This window comes from Panulirus ornatus, chromosome 68 (assembly GCF_036320965.1).
Source record: "Panulirus ornatus isolate Po-2019 chromosome 68, ASM3632096v1, whole genome shotgun sequence".
Classification (NCBI taxonomy): Eukaryota; Metazoa; Arthropoda; class Malacostraca; order Decapoda; family Palinuridae; genus Panulirus; species Panulirus ornatus.
In genome coordinates, this window is record NC_092291.1 from 2,473,024 (window position 1) to 2,497,894 (window position 24,871).

General features: G+C 41.3%; 1 protein-coding gene across 9 annotated transcripts in view; it reads right to left on the bottom strand.

Moving 5' to 3' along the window:
• Positions 1 to 24,871, bottom strand: part of LOC139747272 (DNA topoisomerase 2-binding protein 1-like) — a 688,948-nt gene that overhangs the window by 377,314 nt on the left and 286,763 nt on the right. For all 9 annotated transcript variants that reach the window (XM_071659369.1, XM_071659371.1, XM_071659377.1 and 6 more), the window contains exon 10: positions 3,855 to 4,000. In XM_071659369.1, the coding sequence (XP_071515470.1) occupies positions 3,855 to 4,000 (146 nt within the window). The remainder of the gene's footprint in view (positions 1 to 3,854; positions 4,001 to 24,871) is intronic.

Genomic DNA, 24,871 nt, shown 5'->3' on the forward strand with positions numbered 1-24,871 from the left:
GTAATTTGAGCACTCACTCTTATCCCCTTTGCCTTTGTACAATGGCACTATGCACGCATTCCGCCAATCCTCAGGCACCTCACCATGAGTCATACATACATTAAATAACCTTACCAACCAGTCAACAATACAGTCACCCCCTTTTTTAATAAATTCCACTGCAATACCATCCAAACCTGCTGCCTTGCCGGCTTTCATCTTCCGCAAAGCTTTTACTACCTCTTCTCTGTTTACCAACTCATTTTCCCTAACCCTCGCACTTTGCACACCACCTCGACCAAAACACCCTATATCTGCCACTCTATCATCAAACACATTCAACAAACCTTCAAAATACTCACTCCATCTCCTTCTCACATCACCACTACTTATATATGTATACTTATGTATATCTTTCTTTTTAACCCAGGTATTCCCAATCACCAGTCCTTTTTCAGCACACAAATCTACAAGCTCTTCACCATTTCCATTTACAATGCTGAACACCCCATTTACACCAATTATACCCTCAACTGCCACATTACTCACCTTTGCATTTAAATCACCCATCACTATAAACTCGGTCTCGTGCATCAAAGCTGCTAACACACACACTCAGCTGCTCCCAAAACACTTGCCTCTCATGATCATTCTTCTCATGACCAGGTGCATAGGCACCAATAATCACCCATCTCTCTTCATCCACTTTCAGTTTTGCCCATATCAATCTAGAATTTACCTTCTACATTCTATCGCATATTCCCACAACTCCTCCTTCAGGAGTAGTGCTACTCATTCCTTCACTCTTGTCCTCTCACCAACTCCTGACTTTACTCCCAAGACATTCCCAAACCACTCTTCCCCTTTATCTTTAAACTTCATTTCACTCACAGCCAAAACATCCAGGTTCCATTCCTCAATCATACTACTTAACTCTCCTTTTTTCTCATCTGGGTTACATCCACACACATTTAGACACCCCAATCTGAGCCTTTGAGGAGGATGAGCACTCCTTTTATGACTCCTTCTTCTGTTTCCCCTTTTAGAAAGTTAAAATACGGAATGCGGGGAATATGTTGGAAGTATATATGACACAGGGTAAAACTGCTGGATGGTGCAAAAGCCTTCTAAAGAGGAGCAAATGCATGTGTAAGAGTGGATGGAGAGCTGAGCGAAAGTTTTGGGATACATGTCGGTGTGAGGAAGGGCTTTTTAATACATATATGAATGGAGTGATAAGAGAGATTAAAGCAAAACTAGAGAAAAGGTGTGCAGAGATGGAGTGTGGCAGTGAAATGTGGTGGCTAGTGGCAAGCCTGTCTGCTGATAATATTGTGTTGTTTGCTAAGAGTGAAGAGGAGTTGCAGATGGTAGTAAAAGTGTTTTAAGATTTGTGTAAGTGCAGGAATTTGAAGGTAAATGCAAGCAAAAGTAAAGTAATGGCATTTGAAAGATAAAAGAGTGAAAGTATAGATTTTGTAAAACCATACAGCGTGAAAGAAGAAAGTGTGCTGAATTGTGCTATGGATATGAGGAAAAAAGACTTGAAGAAGTGAGGGAATTCAAGTATCTTGAAGCTATCTTGGCTAAGTGTGGTGATATGGAAGAAGAGATAAGGGAGAGATGAGTACAGGGTAGAAGAGTCATTGGGTCCCTTAACAGAATAAAATAATGAAGGGTAGAGGAGTAAATATGGAAGTAAAGAGAGGATTAAGGGACACCAGAGACCTCCCAACCCTGACCTATGCAGCCGAAACATTGATGAGGATTGAGTCACAGAAGCCAAGAATTCAGGCAGTGGAAATGAGCTAATTGAGAAGAGCATGTGATGTGACTAGATGGAATGATGAAAATAATGAAGGGGTGTATGAGAGATGTGGCATGGCAAGGAAAGCAAAGGGAATGAATTGTGGAGTGGTAGGATTATGGGTGAAAAATAATACTTTGAGGGGGTTTGGGCATGTGGAAAGAATGCAAGACGGGAGTTTATACGGAGAGTGTATGACAGTACAATTAAAGGGGTTGGTGTGAGTGGAAGACCACCAGTCACATGGGTAAATAGGGTAAAGGAATACTGGAGGGAGAGAAACAGAGGAAGAATGCATGGAATGGTGTGTGTGAGGGAGGCATGTAAGGACAGTGATAAGAGGAGACTTTTGCTGTGACTACCCCTTGATGGGAGTTCCCGGAGGGAACAGGCATAAGAGACATAGATAGATAGACAGATCGATAGATGGAAACTATTTTCAGTGAATTTCATGAAGTTCTCTTATCTAAATCTTTTTGCATTTTATCTGTACTCTGACCATCTCATCTCAGTAACTTTGCCATCTTCAAAATGTCTAACTGTACAAGCTTTTAACTCTCTGTCTATACATGATATCATTACCATAAACAAGACAGAAGCTATTATCATTCCCATAGCAAAGTTAATAAAACATCTCACCAAACAGATGAATGAGTAAGAAATAAAGGTGTCACTACTACAGGATATAATTTTAGCATAAGGAGTAGCTGATACATAATGAATGTAGAGCAACACACATTGGTGTGAGTAGATAAAAAATCACAATGATGGTGGTTATCATTTTAAAGGAAAACTTTTTTTTATATGTATAGTTTTTCATTTCTCATAAAAATCTAGCTTATAGCTGTAATGGTATTATAATATTACCTGGTCTATTTTATCATTTTTGACTAAGTAGTTCTTACCTCTTTTTTTTTTGCTAATGGATTCAGCAAATTTACTTTAGTCACACATGAAATATAATATCAACTTTACAATGTTCCATAATCTGAAATAGTAATACTTTGTATATTCTGGTTCACTTTAGCACATTTGTGGAAGATTCTATCCTTCTGATTATGAAATTCTAACCAACTTTCTAATGATCATCTTAAGGGTAAGTTTACTCAAGTAATGTTTGGCATAGTTACGGTGATGGTCACCTTCAAAGAAGCTAAATCACTTTAAGAATCTTCATAGGTTAAGGAAAAACTGAAGATCATCAACCAATGTTTCTTCTGTTTCACAAGACCTCTTCAAAAGGAATGACAAAAAAAGTACAAAGACATAAACAAAACTTTCCAAAAAAAATTCTGCATCTGACCAACCAGTACCTGGGAACATGTCCTCTGATGTAACCTCACATATGAAGTTATGTCAGAGGCAAAGTTTCTTAATTACAGGTTAAACAGGTGTAGGAGCTGGTTTCTCAAGAATTTGTCTGCCAGGCAAGAAGCTTTGATCCTCATTTAGTTTTGTTTATATTCCCCTGAAGAGATTTTAAAAAGACAAAATTTATTTATTTTCATACTGATGAACATGGCAAAGGTGGAAGATGCCCCAATCAAGGCCATCTCAGGTACCAGGAATGAAATTGTATGAGAAAAAATAATGTAGAAATTAGTCAGGGTCCACAGGCCTTACTTCAGTTTTTGTCTCCATGGATTTCCAAAAATCTACAGTAGTTCCCGAATTTCATTCATTACATACATGCCTATCACACAAGAGACCCAAACTAAATTCTTTAGACCAAGCAGTGTTGCATTGCTTATTGTGTGGGGTTATACATCTTTTTTGATGGGTCAGTCTGAGGTCCAAAAATCTGAAATTTTAAATAAATGTACCTTTTGTTTCTGCATGTTCATTGCTACACAGCTGATATGGACAAAATTTCCCCTTTTAACTCTTTCATCTAATCTACTAAATGCTTCCTTAACTGTTAAGTTTTGTCTCTGACTACATCCACAGGCAGGCAGGTATGCACGCGTGTGTAATCAAAACAATGAGAAGAATTGAAATATCTTTCAAGGAAAAGCTTTTTGGCAAAGAGGAAACATAGTGAAATTATACAAAATGTTCTATTACTTACGTTGCACCAAGAGCAGTTGCCATATTTACAAGAAAAGTTCTTTCTTTTCCAACATATGCAGAGATAGCTACAGTACAATCATCTAATGAATGAAAGCCCTCCCTCAGACGCAAAGGCAGATGAAAATAATCCACTGGTACAAGTTGCTGTGAAAAAATGAGAAGCTGTCATAGAAGATGTTTAATCAAAGCATAACAAAAAATGCAGTAAATTACTGTAATAACAATTATCTCTTGTTCATAACTTCCAATTCAAATGTAACTTCAATAACAAATAAAGATTAACTGGTGTACCTGTTGTCACTTTTTCTAATGTCAAAAGCTTCATGCACTGATTGAAATTGTCATTAGACTAGGACACGAATGAAACAGAAAGAAGGCAAAGACATCAAGAATAAAAAAAAAAAAAAGGAAGAAAAGAAGGATATGAACTGGACTTTTCGAGGAGAAAACATCAACTAAAAAGGTGTAATTCTTAGGAAAAGTATGAGGGGTTACAGGACTTTAGTGTTAAAAAAATAAACCAAAAGAGGCCTCACCAATGAAGTGCCAACTGACACAAAATAACCTTAATTCAGTGGCTTGCCAAGCACCATATGGTCCAGTCAATAATAGCATTTACCTATGTCAGTCAAATTTTTAAGTCAGACTGGGAAAGATGATAAGTTACACTGTTTCAGATTTTACTGTTAAGTAAGGACATGGAGCTTGAAGCACTAAGGAGCATATCCAGGATTTGGTTGGGGGATATGATATTGCTAAGACTAATGGAAAATTAAAAACAAAGGTGGTACGTAAGAACATGTGGCAGTTTTTCATAATTCTATTCCTCTCATGCAAATACAATGTCTTTAAAGAGATCAAATAGCAGCCAAAAGCATTTTCATATTGCAAAATACAAATACAATTTGCTCTTAACTGCAAAGAAAGTGGAATCACTACATAAAATCTTAAAAATGTACATCTGTGAAGAAGCTTAATGATGAATTCATTGTCAGTTCTTCAAAACTCATAATCTCAAGACACAGAAAGAGAATGCATTGATTATTTTGCAGACAGTGATATGTTAAAGTAAATAAGCATCAATCAAAGGTGGCCACCATAGATCAAATTCAAAAAAGAATGTTGTCATCAGTGTAAGGGTGATAAGACCGCTATCTCTGGGCCCATGTTGAATGGGCTGACCACGTTCTTCTGTAATGAACTGAAAATACAAAATTTGTGTAAATACTCCCAAGGACGGCTAACTAAAAGACACATTATGCTATGCAAATGTTAATAGTGTTAGGGGAAACACTTTGATCATGAAGGATGATGACTACATTATGAAAGTCACTATGGTAGATGATAAAAAAATCTAAAATCTTTACTAACCATCATACTGGCATCATTTCTGTGAAAACTACTGAGTAAATTTCTGTCACTTTAAAGCAAACCTTCAATTTCCCTATTTCAATACACCATTAACACAATCATATAGATGTTTTAGACAACAGCCTTTAACATCCAATATTTAAGCAAACATTTCAATTATTGGGTTGTCTAAATGTGTGTGGATGTAACCATGATGAGAAAAAAGGAGATGAAGGTAGTATGTTTGAGGAAAGGAACCAGGATGTTTTGGCTCTGAGTGAAACGAAGCTCAAGGGTAAAGGGGAAGAGTTGTTTGGGAATGTTTCGGGAGTAAAATCAGGGGTCGGTGAGAGGACAAGAGCAAGGGAAGGAGTAGCACTACTCCTGAAACAGGAGTGGTGGGAGTATGTGATAGACTGTAAGAAAGTAGACTCTAGATTGATATGGGTAAAACTGAAAGTGGATGGAGAAAGATGGGTGATTATTGGTGCATATGCACCTGGGCATGAGAAGAAAGATCATGAGAGGTAAGTGTTTTGGGAGCAGCTGAGTGAGTGTGTTAGTAGTTTTGATGCACGAGAACGGTTTATAGTGATGGGTGATTTGAATGCAAAGGTGAGTAATGTGGCAGTTAAGAGAATAATTGTTGTACATGGGGTGTTCAGTGCTGTAAATGGAAATGGTGAAGATCTTGTAGATTTCTGTGCTGAAAAAGGACTGGTGATTGGGAATACCTGGTTTAAAAAGAGAGATATACATAAGTATATGTATGTAAGTAGGAGAGATGGCCAGAGAGCATTATTTGATTATGTGTTAATTGATAGGCACACAAAAGAGAGACTTTTGGATGTTAATGTGCTAAGGTGCAACTAGAGGGATGTCTGATCATTATCTTGTGGAGGCGAAGGTGAAGATTTGTAGAGGTTTTCAGAAAAGAAGAGAGAATGTTGGGGTGAAAAGAGTGGTGAGAGCAAGTGACCTTGGGATGGAAACTTGTGTGAGGAAGTACCAGGAGAGACTGAGTGCAGAATAGAAAAAGGTGAGAGCAAAGGATGTAAGGGGAGTGAGGGAGAAATGGGATGTATTCAGGGAAGGAGTGATGCCTTGCGTAAAAGATGTTTGTGGCATGAGAAGTGTGGGAAGTGGGCAGATTAGAAAGGGTAGAGTGGTGGGATGAAGAAGTAAGATTATTAGTGAAAGAGAAGAGAAAGGCATTTGGATGAGTTTTGCAGGGAAATAGTGCAAATGACTGGGAGATATATAAAAGAAAGGGGGCAGGAGTTTAAGAGAAAGGTGCAAGAGGTGAAAAAGAGGGCAAATGCAAGTTGGGGTGAGAGAGTATCATTAAATTTTAGGGAGAATAAAAAGATGTTTTGAAAGGAGGTTAATAAAGAGCATAAGACATGAAAACAAATGGAAACATTGGTGAAGGGACTATGGGGAGGTGATAACAAGTAGTGGTGATGTGAGATGGAGTGAGTATTTTGAAGGTTTGGTGAATGTGGTTGATGGTAGAATGGCAGATATAGGGTGTTTTGGTAGAGACAGTGTGCGAAGTGAAAGGGCTAGGGAAAATGATTTGGTAAACAGAGAAGAGGTAGTGAAAGCTTTGCAGAAGACGAGAGCTGGCAAGGCAGTGGGTTTGAGGGTACTGCAGTGGAATCTATTGAAAAAGGGGGTGACTGTGTTGTTGACTGGTTGGTAAGGATATTCAATGTATGTATGACTCATGGTGAGGTGCCTGAGGATTGGCACATAGTGCCATTGTACAAAGGCAAAGGGGATAAAGGTGAGTGCGCAAATTACAGAGGTATAAATTTGTTGAGTATTCCTGGGAAATTATATGGGAGGGTATTGACTGAGAGGGTGAAGGCATGTACAGAGCATCAGATTAGGGAAGAGCAATGTGGTTTCAGAAGTGGTAGAGGATGTGTGGATCAGGTGTTTGCTTTGAAGAATGTATGTGAGAAATACTTAGAAAAGCAAATGGATTTGTATGTGGCATTTATGGATCTGGAGAAGGCACATGACAGAGTTGATAGAAATGTTCTGTGGAAGGTATTAAGAATATATGGTGTGGGAGGCAAGTTGTTAGAAGCAGTGTAAGGTTTTTATCGAGGATGTTAGGCATGTGTACGAGTAGAAAGAGAGGAAAGTGATTGGTTTTCAGTGAATGTCGGTTTGCGGCAGGGGTGCGTGATGTCTCCATGGTTGTTTAATTTGATTATAGATGGGGTTCTTAGGGAGGTGAATGCAAGAGTTTTGGAGATAGGGGCAAGTACGAAGTCTGTTGTGGATGAGAGAGCTTGGGAAGTGAGTCAGTTGTTGTTCAGTGATGATACAGCGCTGGTGGCTGATTTGGGTGAGAAACTGCAGAAGCTGGTGACTGAGTTTGGCAAAGTGTGTGAAAGAAGAAAGCTGAGAGTAAATGTGAACAAGAGCAAGGTGATTAGGTACAGTAGGATTGAGGGACAAGTCAATTGGGACATATATTTGAATGGAGAAAACTGGAGGAAGTGCAGTGTTTTAGATATCTGGGAGTGGATTTGGAAGCAAATGGAATCATGGAAGCGGAAGTGAAAGTTCTGGGAGCATTGAAAAATGTGTGGAAGGCAAGAACATTATCTCGGAAAGCAAAAATGGGTATGTGTGAAGGAATAGAGGTTCCAACAATGTTATGTGGTTGTGAGGTGTGGGCTATAGACAGAGCTGTGAGGAGGAGGGTGGATGTGCTGAAAATGAGATGTTTGAGGACAACATGTGATGTGAGGTGGTTTGATTGAGTAAGTAATGAACGGGTAAGAGAGATATATATATATATATATATAATTATATCATATTTTGCTTTGTCGCTGTCTCCCGCGTTAGCGAGGCAGCACAAGGAAACAGACGAAAGAATGGCCTAACCCACCCACATACACATGTATATACATACACGTCCACACACGCAAAATATACATACCTATACATCTCAATGTACACATATATATACACACACAGACATATACATATACACACAAGTACATAATTCATAGTCTGCCTTTATCTATTCCCATCGCCACCTCGCCACACATGGAATAACAACCCACCTCCCCCCTCATGTGTGCGAGGTAGCGCTAGGAAAAGACAACAAAGGCCCCATTCGTTCACACTCAGTCTCTAGCTGTCATGTAATAATGCACCGAAACCACAGCTCCCTTTCCACATCCAGGCCCCACACAACTTTCCATGGTTTACCCCAGACGCTTCATATGCCCTGGTTCAATCCATTAACAGCACGTTGACCACGGTATACCACATCGTTCCAATTCACTCTACTCCTTGCCCGCCTTTCACCCTCGTGCATGTTCAGGCCCCGATCACTCAAAATCTTTTTCACTCCATCTTTCCACCTCCAATTTGGTCTCACACTTCTCCTCGTTCCCTCCACCTCTGACACATATATCCTCTTGGTCAATCTTTCCTCACTCATTCTCTCCATGTGACCAAACCATTTCAAAACATCCTCTTCCGCTCTCTCAACCACACTCTTTTTATTTCCACACATCTCTCTTACCCTTAGATTACTACTCGATCAAACCACCTCACACCGTATATTGTCCTCAAACAAACATCTCATTTCCAGCACATCCACCCTCCTGCGCACAACCCTATCCATAGCCCACGCCTCGCAACCATACAACATTGTTGGAACCACTATTCCTTCAAACATACCCATTTTTGCTTTCCGAGATAATGTTCTTGCCTTCCACACATTTTTCAATGCTCCCAGAATTTTCACCCCCTCCCCCACCATGTGACTCACTTCCGCTTCCATGATTCCATTTGCTGCCAAATCCATTCCCAGATATCTAAAACACTGCACTTCCTACAGTATTTCTCCATTCAAACGTACCTCCCAATTGACTTGTCCCTCAATCCTACTGTACCTAATCACCTTGCTCTTGTTCACATTTACTCTCAGCTTTCTTCTTTCACACACTTTACCAAACTCAGTTGCCAGCTTCTGCAGTTTCTCACCCGAATCAGCCAAGAATTTTCGCCCCCTTCCACACCCTATGACTCACTTCCGCTTCCATGGTTCCATCTGCTGCCAGATCCACTCCCAGATATCTAAAACACTTTACTTCCTCCAGTTTTTCTTCATTCAAACTTACCTCCCAATTGACTTGAACCTCAACCCTACTGTACCTAATAAGAGATGTGTAGTAATAAAAAGAAGTGGTTGAGAGAGCAGAAGAGGGTGTTTCGAAATAATTTGGTCACGAGTGTGGTTGAGAGAGCAGAAGAGGGTGTTTTGAAATAGTGTGGTCACATGAAGAGAATGAGTGAGGAAGATTGACAACTAGGATATACGTGTCAGAGGTGGAGGGAACGAGGAGAATATGGCGGTGGAAAGATGGAGTGAAAAAGATTTTGAGCGATCAGGGCCTAAACATGCAGGAGGGTGAAAGGCGTGCAAGAAATAGAGTTAATTGGGACGATGTGGTATACCAAGGTCGACGTGCTGTTAATAGACTGAACCAGGGCATGTGAAGCGTCTAGGGTAAACCACGGAAGGTTTTGCAAGGCCTGGATATGGAAAAGGAGCTGTGGCTTCGATGAATTATACATGACAGCGAGAGACTAAGTGTGAATGAATGTGGCCTTTGTTGTCTTTTCCTAGCGCTACCTCGCGCGTGTGGGGGTAAGGGGGCTGTCATTTCATGCGTAGGCGGGGTGGCGACGGGGATGAATAAAGGCAACAAGTATGAATTATGTACATGTGTATATATCTTTTTTTTTTTTTTTTTTGCTTTGTCGCTGTCTCCCTGCGTTTGCGAGGTAGCGCAAGGAAACAGACGAAAGAAATGGCCCAACCCACCCCCATACACATGCCTTGATTCAATCCACTGACAGCACGTCAACCCCGGTATACCACATCGCTCCAATTCACTCTATTCTTTGCCCTCCTTTCACCCTCCTGCATGTTCAGGCCCCGATCACACAAAATCTTTTTCACTCCATCTTTCCACCTCCAATTTGGTCTCTCTCTTCTCCTCGTTCCCTCCACCTCCGACACATATATCCTCTTGGTCAATCTTTCCTCACTCATTCTCTCCATGTGACCAAACCATTTCAAAACACCCTCTTCTGCTCTCTCAACCACGCTCTTTTTATTTCCACACATCTCTCTTACCCTTACGTTACTTACTCGATCAAACCACCTCACACCACACATTGTCCTCAAACATCTCATTTCCAGCACATCCATCCTCCTGCGCACAACTCTATCCATAGTCCAAGCCTCGCAACCATACAACATTGTTGTAACCACTATTCCTTCAAACATACCCATTTTTGCTTTCCGAGATAATGTTCTCGACTTCCAAACATTCTTCAAGGCTCCCAGAATTTTTGCCCCTTCCCTCATCCTATGATTCACTTCCGCTTCCATGGTTCCATCCGCTGCCAGACCCACTCCCAGATATCTAAAACACTGCACTTCCTCCAGTTTTTCTCCATTCAAACCTACCTCCCAATTGACTTGACCCTCAACCCTACTGTACCTAATAACCTTGCCCTTATTCACATTTACTCTTAACTTTCTTCTTTCACACACTTTACCAAACTCAGTCACCAGCTTCTGCAGTTTCTCACATGAATCAGCCACCAGCGCTGTATCATCAGCGAACAACAACTGACTCACTTCCCAAGCTCTCATCCACAACAGACTTCATACTTGCCCCTCTTTCCAAAACTCTTACATTCACCTCCCTAACAACCCCATCCATAAACAAATTAAACAACCATGGAGACATCACACACCCCTGCCGCAAACCTACATTCACTGAGAACCAATCACTTTCCTCTCTTCCTACACGTACACATGCCTTACATCCTCGATAAAAACTTTTCACTGCTTCTAACACTTGCCTCCCACACCATACATTCTTAATACCTTCCACAGAGCATCTCTATCAACTCTATCATATGCCTTCTCCAGATCCATAAATGCTACATACAAATCCATTTGCTTTTCTAAGTATTTCTCACATACATTCTTCAAAGCAAACACCTGATCCACACATCCTCTACCACTTCTGAAACCACACTGCTCTTCCCCAATCTGATGCTCTGTACATGCCTTCACCCTCTCAATCAATACCCTCCCATATAAATTGCCAGGAATACTCAACAAACTTATACCTCTGTAATTTGAGCACTCACTCTTATCCCCTTTGCCTTTGTACAATGGCACTATGCACGCATTCCGCCAATCCTCAGGCACCTCACCATGAGTCATACATACATTAAATAACCTTACCAACCAGTCAACAATACAGTCCCCCCTTTTTTAATAAATTCCACTGCAATACCATCCAAACCTGCTGCCTTGCCGGCTTTCATCTTCCGCAAAGCTTTTACTACCTCTTCTCTGTTTACCAAATCATTTTCCCCAACCCTCTCACTTTGCACACCACTTCGACCAAGACACCCTATATCTGCCACTCTATCATCAAACATATTCAACAAACCTTCAAAATACTCACTCCATCTCCTTCTCACACCACCACTACTTGTTATCGACTTCCCATTAGCGCCCTTCACTGAAGTTCCCATTATATGGGAGGGTATTGATTGAGAGGGTGAAGGCATGTACAGAGCATCAGATTGGGGAAGAGCAGTGTGGTTTCAGAAGTGGTAGAGGATGTGTGGATCAGGTGTTTGCTTTGAAGAATGTATGTGAGAAATACTTAGAAAAGCAAATGGATTTGTATGTAGGATTTATGGATCTGGAGAAGGCATATGATAGAGTTGATAGAGATGCTCTGTGGAAGTATGTGGAAGATGCTCTGTGGAAGGTATTAAGAATATATGGTGTGGGAGGCAAGTTGTTAGAAGCAGTGAAAAGTTTTTATCGAGGATGTAAGGCATGTGTACGTGTAGGAAGTGAGGAAAGTGATTGGTTCTCAGTGAATGTAGGTTTGCGGCAGGGGTGTGTGATGTCTCCATGGTTGTTTAATTTGTTTATGGATGGGGTTGTTAGGGAGGTAAATGCAAGAGTTTTGGAAAAAGGGGCAAGTATGAAGTCTGTTGTGGATGAGAGAGCTTGGGAAGTGAGTCAGTTGTTGTTCGATGATGATACAGCGCTGGTGGCTGTTTCATGTGAGAAACTGCAGAAGCTGGTGACTGAGTTTTGTAAAGTGTGTGAAAGAAGAAAGTTAACAGTAAATGTGAATAAGAGCAAGGTTATTAGGTACAGTAGGGTTGAGGGTCAAGTCAATTGGGAGGTAAGTTTGAATGGAGAAAAACTGGAGGAAGTAAAGTGTTCTAGATATCTGGGAGTGGATCTGGCAGCGGATGGAACCATTGAAGCGGAAGTGAAACATAGGGTGGGGGGGAGGGGGCGAAAATCCTGGGAGCCTTGAAGAATGTGTGGAAGTCGAGAACATTATCTCGGAAAGCAAAAATGGGTATGTTTGAAGGAATAGTGGTTCCAACAATGTTGTATGGTTGCGAGGCGTGGGCGATGGATAGAGTTGTGCGCAGGAGGGTGGATGTGCTGGAAATGAGATGTTTGAGGACAATGTGTGGTGTGAGGTGGTTTGATCAAGTAAGTAATGTAATGGTAAGAGATATGTGTGGAAATAAAAAGAGCGTGGTTAAGAGCAGAAGAGAATGTTTTGAAATGGTTTGGGCACATGGAGAGAATGAGTGAGGAAAGATTGACCAAGAGGATATATGTGTCAGAGGTGGAGGGAACGAGGAGAAGTGGGAGACCAAATTGGAGGTAGAAAGATGGAGTGAAAAAGATTTTGTGTGATCGGGGCCTGAACATGCAGGAGGGTGAAAGGAGGGCAAGGAATAGAGTGAATTGGATCGATGTGGTATACCGGGGTTGACGTGCTGTCAGTGGATTGAATCAGGGCATGTGAAGCGTCTAGGGTAAACCGTGGAAAGTTGTGTGGGGCCTGGATGTGGAAAGGGAGCTGTGGTTTCGGGCATTATTGCATGACAGCTAGAGACTGAGTGTGAACGAATGGGGCCTTTGTTGTCTTTTCCTAGCGCTACCTCGCACACATGAGGGGGGAGGGGGATGGTATTCCATGTGTGGCGAGGTGGCGATGGGAATGAATAAAGGCAGACAGTGTGAATTGTGTGCATGGGTATATACGTATGTGTCTGTGTGTGTATATATATGTGTACATTGTGATGTATAGGTATGTATATTTGCGTGTGTGGATGTGTATGTGTATACACTGTGTATGGGGGTGGGTTGGGCCATTTCTTTCGTCTGTTTCCTTGCGCTACCTCGTAAACGCGGGAGAGAGCGACAAAGCAAAATAATAAAAATATATATATATATATATATATATATATATATATATATATATTATCCCTGGGGATAGGGGAGAAAGAATACTTCCCACGTATTCCCTGCGTGTCGTAGAAGGCGACAAAAAGGGAAGGGAGCGGGGTGCTGGAAATCCTCCCCTCACGATTTTTTTAATTTTCCAAAAGAAGGGACAGAGAAGGGGGCCATTTGAGGATATTCCCTCAAAGGTCCAGTCCTTTGTTCTTAACGCAACCTCGCTAATGCGGGAAATGGCGAATAGTATGAAAGAAAGAAAAGATATATATATATATATATATATATATATATATATATATATATATATATATATATATATATATATATTTTTCTTTTTTTTTGCTTTGTCTCTGTCTCCCGCGTTTGCGAGGCGGCGCAAGGAAACAGACGAAAGAAATGGCCCAACCCACCCCCATACACATGTATATACATACACGTCCACACACGCAAATATACACATACCTACACAGCTTTTCATGGTTTACCTCAGACGCTTCACATGCCCTGATTCAATCCAGTGACAGCACGTACACCCCAGTATACCACATCAATCCAATTCACTCTATTCCTTGCCCTCCTTTCACCCTCCTGCATGTTCAGGCCCCGATCACACAAAATCTTTTTCACTCCATCTTTCCACCTCCAATTTGGTCTCCCACTTCTCCTCGTTCCCTCCACCTACGACATATATATCCTCTCGGCCAATCTTTCCTCACTCATTCTCTCCATGTGCCCAAACCATTTCAAAACACCCTCTTCTGCTCTCTCAACCATGCCCTTTTTATTTCCACACATCTCTCTTACCCTTACATTACTTACTTGATCAAACCATCTCACACCACACATTGTCCTCAAACATCTCATTTCCAGCACATCCACCCTCCTGCACACAACTCTATCCATAGCCCACGCCTCGCAACCATACAAAATTGTTGGAACCACTATTCCTTCAAACATACCCATTTTTGCTTTCCAAGATAATGTTCTCGACTTCCACACATTCTTCAAGGCTCCCAGGATTTTCGCCCCCTCCCCCACCCTATGATCCACTTCCACTTCCGTGGTTCCATCCGCTGCCAGATCCACTCCCAGATATCTAAAACACTGCACTTCCTCCAGTTTTTCTCCATTCAAACTTACCTCCCAATTGACTTGACCCTCAACCCTACTGTACCTAATAACCTTGCTCTTATTCACATCTACTCATTACTTTCTTCTTTCACACACTTTACCAAACTCAGTCACCAGCTTCTGCAGTTTCTCACATGAATCAGCCACCAGCGCTGTATCATCAACGAACAACAACTGACTAACTTTCCAAGCTCTCTCATCCACAACAGACTTCATACTTGCCCTCTTTCCAAAAAATCTTCCATTCACCTCCCTAACACCCATATAAACAAATTAAACATCATGGGGACATTACATCCCTGCCGCAAACATACATTCAATAGAGAAACCAATCATTTACTCTCTTCTACACGTACTCATGCTTACATCTCGATAAAAACTTTTCACTTGATATCTAACAAACTGCTCCACACCATATATTCTTTTAAGACCTTCACAGCAGCATCTCTTATCAACTTACATATGCCTTCTCCAGATCCATAAAAGCTATATACAATCCATTTGCTTTTTAAGTATTTCATCACATACATTCTTCAAAGCAAACACTGATCCCCCTCCTCTACAGTCTGAAAACCACACCTGCTCTCCCCAATTCATGTTGTAAATGCCTTCACCCTCTCAATCAAGACCTCCCATATAATTTGACCAGGGATTACTGAACATAATATACTCTGAAATTTGAGCACACTATTTATCCTTTGCTTTGTACAATGGCACTATGCATGCATTCCGCCAATGCTCAGCACTTCACAAGAGTTAGACTTATATTAAAAAACCTTACCAAAGTCATAATACAGGTCACCCCCTTTTTTAATAAAATTCCTCTGCAATATCCATCCAAACAGGGCCTTGCCGGCTTTCATCTTCGCCAAGCTTTTACTACCCCTTCTCTGTTTACCATCATTTTCCATACCCTCTCACTTTGCACAACCCTCGACCAAAACACCCTATATCTGCAGTCTATAATCAAAAACATTGAACAAACCTTCTAAAAATCACTCCATCTCTTCTCACATCTCCACTACTTGTTTTATCACCTCCTGTATTTGCGGCCTTCCACTGAAGTTCCCATTTGCTCCATGGTCGTACGCACTTTATTGTACTCTTCCAGAACATCTTTTTATTCTGCCTAATAATTTAATATTACTCTTCACCCAACTCTCATTTGCCTCTTTTTCTCTCTTGCCCTTTCTCTTGACCTCTCCTGTCTCTTTTTTCTAATCTCCCACTCAAAGTTGCATATATATATATAGATATTATATATATTTTTGTCTTTTTCTTTGGTAATATTCGCCATTTCCCGCATTAGGAGGTAGCGTTATCAACAGAGGACGGGCCTTAGAGGGAATATCCTCCACCCTGGCCACCCCCTCTCTTTTCCCTTTCCCTTTTGGGAAAAATTTAAAAAAAAAAAAAAAGGAGAGGGGTGGATTTCCAGCCACCCGCTGCTCCCCTTTTAGTCGCCTTCTACGGGCACGAGGGAATACGTGGGAATGTATTCTTTTCCCTACCCCCAGGAATAAGGGTATATAATATATATTTATATATATTATATTTGTTTTTGTCGCTGTCTCGCATTTGCGAAGGTTAGCGCTAGGGACTGACGAAAGAAATTGCCAACACCACCCATATATGTATATAATACACATCCACACCGCCATATATACATATCTATACATCTCAATTTTTTTTTTTTTTATTTGCTTTGTCGATGTCTTCAAGCGTTTCGCGAGGTGCGCAAGGAAACAAGCGAAAGAAATGGCCCATCCACCCCCATAACATGTATATATACATACAGTCACACACGCAAATTACATACCTAACGTTTCCATGGTTTACCCAGGAGCTTCTAATGCCTGATTCAATCCACTGACCGATATTTACTTGACACAATTCACATGTCTGCCTTTATTCATTCCCCATCGCCACCTCGCCACACATGGAATACCATCACTCCCCTCCTAATGGGTGCGATTGCGGTTAGCGCTAGGAAAAGACAACAAAGGCCCATTGTTCAATCAGGTCTTCTAGCTGTATGCAATAATGCCCAAATCACAGCTCCCTTTCCAATCCAGGCCCCACACAACTTTCCAAGGTTCACCAGAAGCCCCACATGCCCCCATTCAATCAACGACAGCTCGTAACACCAGCACACCACATGATCCAACCCACCCACCTCCGCCGCGCTTCACCCTCCTGCAGTTCAGACCCAATTATCAAAACCCTTCCACTCCATCCTTCACTCAATTTGGTTTCTCACTTCTCCTCATTTCCTCTGCCACTCGACAACCAACATCTCTGGTACATCTCTCCCATCACCTCTCATATTATATATATATTTTTTTTTTTTTCTTTGTCGTGTCTCCCGCGTTTGGAGGGTCTAGAGCAAGGGGAACAGATGAAAGAAAAGCCAACCCACCCCATAACATGGTATATTTACATAAACATACATCCCAAACGCAAAATATACATACCTACACAGCTTCATGGTTTACCCCAGACACTTCACATGCCCTGATTAATCACTGCAGCACGTCAACCCCGTATACCACATCGCTCCAATTCACTCTATTCCTTGCCCTCTTCTCACTCCCTGCAGTTAGTGCCCAGATAACACAAAATCTTTTCATCCATCTTTCCACACCAATTTGGTCTCCCTCTTCTCCTCGTTCCCTATCACCTTCCGACACATATGTCTCTTGGTTCAACCTTCTCACTCTTCTCTCCATGTGCCCAAACATTTCCAAAACACCTCTTCTGATCTCACAACCACGCTCTTTTATTTCCACAAATATTCTTACTTACGTACTTACTGAGCAACTCCTCAAACATTGTCTACACTTTCATTTCTGCACATCCATCCTCTGCGACCACTCTTATCCATAGCCGCTCGCAAACCATACACACCATTGTTGGAACCTTCCTTCAAACTTAAACATTTTTGCTTTTATGAATATGTTTGACTTCCAACATTCTTCAAAGGTCCAGAATTTTCGCCCCCCCCCCACCCTTATGATCCACTTCCGCTTCCAATGGTTCCATCGCGCCATATCACTCACAGAGGTCTTTAAAACTTGACTTTCCTCTGTTTTTCTCCATCATAAAAACTTACTCCCAAGTGCTTGAACTCACCCTACTGTACCTAATAACCTTGATCTTCTTCACATTTATCATAAACTTTTTGCTTCAACCTTTACTAATCAGTCACCAGTTTGCAGTTCTCACATGAATCAGCACCGCGAGCTGTATCATCAGCGTCAACAATGACTCACTTCCCAAGCTTCTCATCACAACGGACTTAATCTTGGCCCTCCTTCCAAAACTCTTTTTTTGCATTCATCTCCCTAACCACCCATCCATAAACAAATTACAACCATGAGACATCACACATCCCAGCCGCCAAACCTTCATTCATGGAGAAACCAATCAATCTCCTTTCTTCTCCATGTACACATGCCTTACAACCTGATTAATAAACTTTTCACTGCTTCTAACAACTTGCCTCCCAACATATATTCTTAACTTCCTTCTAGAGCATCTCTAGACTCTATCATATGCTTATCAGATCATAAATGCTACATACAAATCCATTTGTTTCTAAGTACTTCTCACATACATTCTTCAAAGCAAACACCTGATCCAACATCCTCTACCTTTCTGAAACACTTTGCTCTTCCAATTTGATGCTCTGTACAAGCTGCACCTCTCAATCAATACCCTCATATAATTTACCAGGAATATCAACAAACTTATACCTCTGAAATTTGAGCACTCATTATACTTAGCCCTTTGTACAATGGCTCTGTGCACGATTCCGCTAATCCTCAGGCACCTCACATGAGTCCTACATACATTAATAACTTCCCAACCAGTAATAATACAGGTCACCCCTATTTTATATTTCCATGCAATACCATCCAAACCTGCTTGCCTAGCCGGCTTTCCTCTTCGCAAAGCTTTTATATCTCTTCTCTGTTTACATTTTCATAACCCTTCAGTTTGACCCCACCTCGACAAAAACCCTCTATCTGCCTCTTCATAAAACATTCAAAACAAACCTTCAAAATACTCACTCCATCTCTTTCTCAATCACACTACTTGTTATCACTTCCCCATTGCGCCTTCATGAAGTTCCCTTAGTTCTTGTCTTACGATTTCTTGGACTCCTTCCGGACATCTTTTTTTTTGCCTAAAATTTAATGGATATCTTCACCAAACTTCATTTGCCTCTTTTTACCTCTTGCACTTTCTCTTGACCGCGTTCTTTCTTTTATACGTCTCCCACTCAATTCATTTTGTCTGCAAAAATCGTCAAAATGCCTCTTCTTCTCTTTAACTAATCATCTTACTTCTTTCATCACACTCACTACCCCTTTCTAATCAACCCACCTACCACTCTTATCCTGGCACAGATCTTTTTGTGCAATCATACTGATTCCCTACATTACATGCCATTCCTCCCCACTCCCTTTACTTCCATTTTTTCTCACCTTTTCATTCTGTACTCAGTATCTCTGGTACTACCTCAACAAGTCTCTTCCAAGCTCACTTACTGTCCCACCTTCTTCACCCAACAATTCACTTTCTTTTTGGACCAGCATAAAATCTTTCACCTTAGCTCCAAAAGATACTGTATCAGACATCCTCAAGTTGCACTCTCAGCACATAAATCAAAGTCTCTCTTTCGTGCTTGTCCAATTAACAATTAATCAATAATGCTTCTAATTATTTTTTTTTTTTTTTGCATTGTCGGTGTCTCCCGCATTTGTGAGGTAGCACAAGGAACAGCACGAAAGAAATGCCCCACCCTCCCCCATTAAACAGGTATATACATACACATCCACACACGCCAATTAAATACCTAAGAGCTCATCATGGTTTATAGATGTTCACATGCCCTGATTGAATCCACTGACAGGCACTCAACCCGGTTATACCACATCGAGTCCATTCACTCCTATTCCTTGCCTCCTTTTCACCTCCTGCATGTTAAGGTCCCGATCACACAAAATCTTTTTTTACTCATCTTTCACCTCCAATTTGGTCTCCCTTTTCCTCGTTTCCCTCCTCTCTGAAACATATATCCTTTCTTGGTCAATCTTTCCTACTCTTCTTCATGTGCCTCAAACATTTCAAAACACCTCTTCTGCTCTCTCAACCACTAACTTTTTTATTTACACAATCTCTATTACCTTACGTTACTTATTCGTCTCAACACCTACACACACATTGTCCTCAAACTTCTATTTCCAGCTACCATCCTCCTGCGCACTACTCTATCCATTAGCCCACGCCTTGCAACCCATACACATTGTTGGAACCCCACTATTCTTCAAACAAACCTTTTTGTTTCCGAGATACTGATCTTGACTTCCACTCATTCCTTCAAGGTCAGGATTTTGCCTCCCAACTATGATCCACTTCCGCTTTTCCCTGGTTCCATCCGTGACCAGGATCACTCCCAGATATACTAAAACACTTTATTCCTCCAGGTTTTCTCCATTAAACTCACCTCCCAAATGACTTGACCCTCATTCCTATGTACTAAACTTGTATTATTCACATTTACTCTTATTTATTCTTTCACACACTTTACCAAACTCAGTCACCAGCTTCTGCAGTTTCTCACATGAACCAGCCACCAGCGCTGTATCATCAGCGAACAAAATGGAACTCACTTCCAAGCTTCTCTCATCCACAACAGACTTCATACTTGCCCTCCGTTCCAAAATCTGCATTCACCTCTTAAGACCCTCATCTAAAACAAATAAAACAAACTTGGAGACATCACACATCCCTGCGCAACCTAACATCACTTTGAACCAATCACGTTCCTTCTTCCTACAGTACAACATGCCTTTTCATCCACAATAAAACTTTTCACTGCTTCTATCAAGTTGCCTCCCACACCATATATTCTTAATAACTTCATCAGAGCATCTCTTTCAACTCCTATCATATGCCTTCTCCAGAGCCATAAATGTACATACTAATCCTTTAGCTTTTCTAAGTATTTCTCATCACATTCTTCAAAGAATATTATATATAGATATATTATATATATATTTTTTTTTTTTCAGACTATTCGCCATTTCCCGCGTTAGGAGGTAGTGTTAATGAACAGAGGATGAGCCTTTGAGGGGAATATATCCTCACTTGGCCCCCTTCTCTTGTGTCTTCTTCTGGAAAAATTTAAAAAGGAGAGCAGGGTTTTTCAGCCCCCGCTCCTCCCCTTTTTAGTGCTCTCGACAAGCATGGGAATTATATATCTATAATATAATATATATATATAAAAAATATATGAAAGCCGCTAGCCGCAGGTTTGGATGGTTATTCAGTGGCCATTTATAAAAAAGGGGGTGATGTATTATTGACTGGTTTGGGTAAGGTTATATAATGTGATGTTATGGACCATGGTGCGGTGCTTGGGGTTATTGGCGGAAGCGTGCATAGTGGCCATTGTACAAAGGAAAGGGGCATAAGAGGCGTGCTCAAAATTACAGAGGTATTAAGTTTATTCTGTATTCTGGTAAATATATGGGAGGGTATTGATTGAGAGGGTGAAGGATGTACAGAGCATCGTTGGGGGAAGTGCAGTGTGGTTTCAAAAGTGGTAGAGGATGGTGGTCGGGTTTTGCTTTGAGAATTATGGAGAAATACTTAGAAAAGCATGGTTTTTAGTAGCATTTATATTGGAAAAGGGCATATGATAGAGTTGATAGAGAGTCTGTGGAAGGTATTAAAATATATGGTGTGGGAGGCATGTTAGAGCGGTGAAAATTTTTTATGGGGAAATTTTAAGGATGTGTAGTGTTGGAAAAAAAGGGGAGAAAGTGATTGGTTCTCAGTGAATGTAGGTTTGCGGGGGGGTGTGTGATGTTCATGTTGTTAATTTGTTATGGATGGGGTGTTAGGGGGTAAGGCAAGAGTTTTGGAAAGAGGGAGTTGAGTCTGTTGGGGAGGGAGGAGCTTGGGAAGTGGGGTCAGTTGTTTTTCGCTGATGATACAGCGTGGTGGCGATTCAGTAGAACTGCAGAAGCTGTTGACGAGTTTGGTAAAGTGTGTGAAAGAAGAATTTAAAGGTAAATGTGATAGAGCAAGGAAATTAGGTACAGTAGGGTTTTGAGGGTCAAAAAAATTTGGGAGGTAAGTTTGAAGGGAAAATGGAGGAAGTAAGTTTTTTTTTAGATATTGGGGGGGAAAGGGCAGCGGGGAACATGAAGCGGAATGGAATTAGGGTGAATGGGGGCGAAAATTGGGAGCCTTGAAAATGTGTGAAGTGGAACATTATTCGGAAAGCAAAAATGGGTATGTTTAAAGGGAATAGTGGTTCCAAAAATTTGTAGTGCGAGGCGGGGGTATGGTTAAGTTGTGCGCAGGGGGATGGGGGTGCGGGGAAAGAGATTTTTTGAGGACATGTTTTGTGTGATGTGGTTGGATGAGTAATTTACGTAAGGGGTTTAGAGGGGATTTTGTGGAATAAAAAGAGCGTGGTGAGAGAGAGAAGGGGTTTTTTGAAATGGTTTGGGCACATGGAGGAGGAGTGAGGAAAGATTGACAAGAGGTATATGTGTCGGGGGGAGGGAACGAGGAGAAGGGGAACAAAAAATTGGGGGGTGGAAAAAGAGGAAAAAGATTTTGTGTGTCGGGGGCCTGAACATGAGGAGGGTGAAAGGAGGGGAAGGAATAGAGGGGAAATTTGGCGATGTGGTATCGGGGTTGGTGCTGTTTGTGGATTTAATCAGGGGGCCATTGAGCGCGGTAAACCATGGAAAGTGTGTAGGTATGTATATTTGCGTGTGGGGGAGTTTACATGGATGGGGGGGGTTGGGCCCTTTCTTTGTTGGTTTCCTTGCGCAAAACCTCGAAAGGGAGAAGCACAAAAAAAAAAAAAAAAAATATATAATATTTATAATTTTTAAAATATAATATATTATTCCCTACAAAATTTTTCCCATGGTTTCCCCCAGACGCTTCACATCCCCCGGGGTTTAAAAACCCATTGACAGCACGTACCCCCGGTATCCCAAACACAACCCAAATTCACTCTTTTTTCCTTGCCCCCCTTTCACCCTCCTCATGTTCAAAAGGCCCCCAAATCACCAAAATCTTTTTCACCCCAAACTTTCCACCCCAATTTGGTCTCCCCATTTTCTCCTCGTCCCCCCAAACCCCGACAATAAATCCTCCGGCCAATTTTATCCTCCCCAAATTCTCTCCATGTGCCCAAACCTTTTCAAAACACCCTCTTCTGCTCTCTCAACCACCCCCTTTTTTTTATTTCCACACATCTCCTTCCCCCTTACTTTAACATCCCGATCAAAACCCCCTCACCCCCCAAAATTTTGGGTCCTCAAAAAACTCATTTCCACACATCCCCCTCCTTGCACAACTCAAATCCAAAAGCCCACTTTTTCGAAACCCCAACAAAATTTTAAAACCACATTTCCCTTCAAACATCCCCCATTTTTGTTTTTCCCAAGATAATGTTCCGAACTTTCCACACTTTCTTCAAGGCTCCCGGGTTTTTCGCCCCCTCCCCCACCCTTTGTTTCCCTTCCCTTCCTGGTTCCACCCGGGCTGCCAGATCCACCCCCCAGTATCTAAAACATTTTATTTCCCTTTCCCATTTTTTTCTCCCTTTTAAACTTACCCCCCAATTTTGATTTTGCCCCTTTCCCAACCCCTTTACGGTACCTAATAACCTTGCTTTATTCACATTTACTCTTAAACTTTTTCTTTCCACCCCCTTTTAACCAAATTTAGCCCACCACTTCTGCATTTTCTCAAAAATAAAATCAGCCCCCAAGCGCTGTATCATAAACGAACAACAACGCCTAACCCAAAGCTCTCTCACCCACAAAAAATTTAAATACTTCCCCCTCTTTCCAAAACTCTTCCTTTTCACCCCCCCTAAAAACCCCCACCATAAAAAATTAAACAACCTTGGGGACACCCAAAAAACACCCCTGCCGCAAAAATACATTCCCCTGAGAACCAATCACTTTTTTCCCTCTTCCTACAAAGTACACATGCCTTACATCCTCGATAAAAACTTTTCACTGCTTCTAACAACTTGCCTCCCACACCATATATTCTTAAGACCTTCCACAGAGCATCTCTATCAACTCTATCATATGCCTTCTCCAGATCCATAAATGCTATATACAAATCCATTTGCTTTTCTAAGTATTTCTCACATACATTCTTCAAAGCAAACACCTGATCCACACATCCTCTACCACGTCTGAAACCACACTGCTCTTCCCCAATCTCATGCTCTGTACATGCCTTCACCCTCTCAATCAATACCCTCCCATATAATTTACCAGGAATACTGAACAAACATATACCTCTGAAATTTGAGCACTCACTCTTATCCCCTTTGCCTTTGTACAATGGCACTATGCATGCATTCCGCCAATGCTCAGGCACCTCACCATGAGTTATACATATATTAAATAACCTTACCAACCAGTCAATAATACAGTCACCCCCTTTTTTAATAAATTCCACTGCAATACCATCCAAACCTGCTGCCTTGCCGGCTTTCATCTTCCGCCAAGCTTTTACTACCCCTTCTCTGTTTACCAAATCATTTTCCATAACCCTCTCACTTTGCACACCACCTCGACCAAAACACCCTATATCTGCCACTCTATCATCAAACACATTGAACAAACCTTCAAAATACTCACTCCATCTCTTTCTCACATCACCACTACTTGTTATCACCTCCTGATTTGCGCCCTTCACTGAAGTTCCCATTTGCTCCCTTGTCTTACGCACTTTATTTACCTCCTTCCAGAACATCTTTTTATTCTCCCTAAAATTTAATGATACTCTCTCACCCCAACTCTCATTTGCCCCCTTTTTCATCTCTTGCACCTTTCTCTTGACCTCCTGTCTCTTTCTTTATACATCTCCACTCAATTGCATATATATATAATATATATATATAAAATATATTTTTCTTTTTTTTGTACTATTCGCCATTTCCCGCATTAGCGAGGTAGCGTTATCAACAGAGGACTGGGCCCTTTGAGGGAATATCCTCACCTGGCCCCCCTCTCTGTTCCTTCCTTTGGGAAAAATTTAAAAAAAAAAAAAAAAGAGAGAGGGGAGGATTTCAGCCCCCCGCTCCCTCCCCTTTTAGTCGCCTTCTACGACACGCAGGA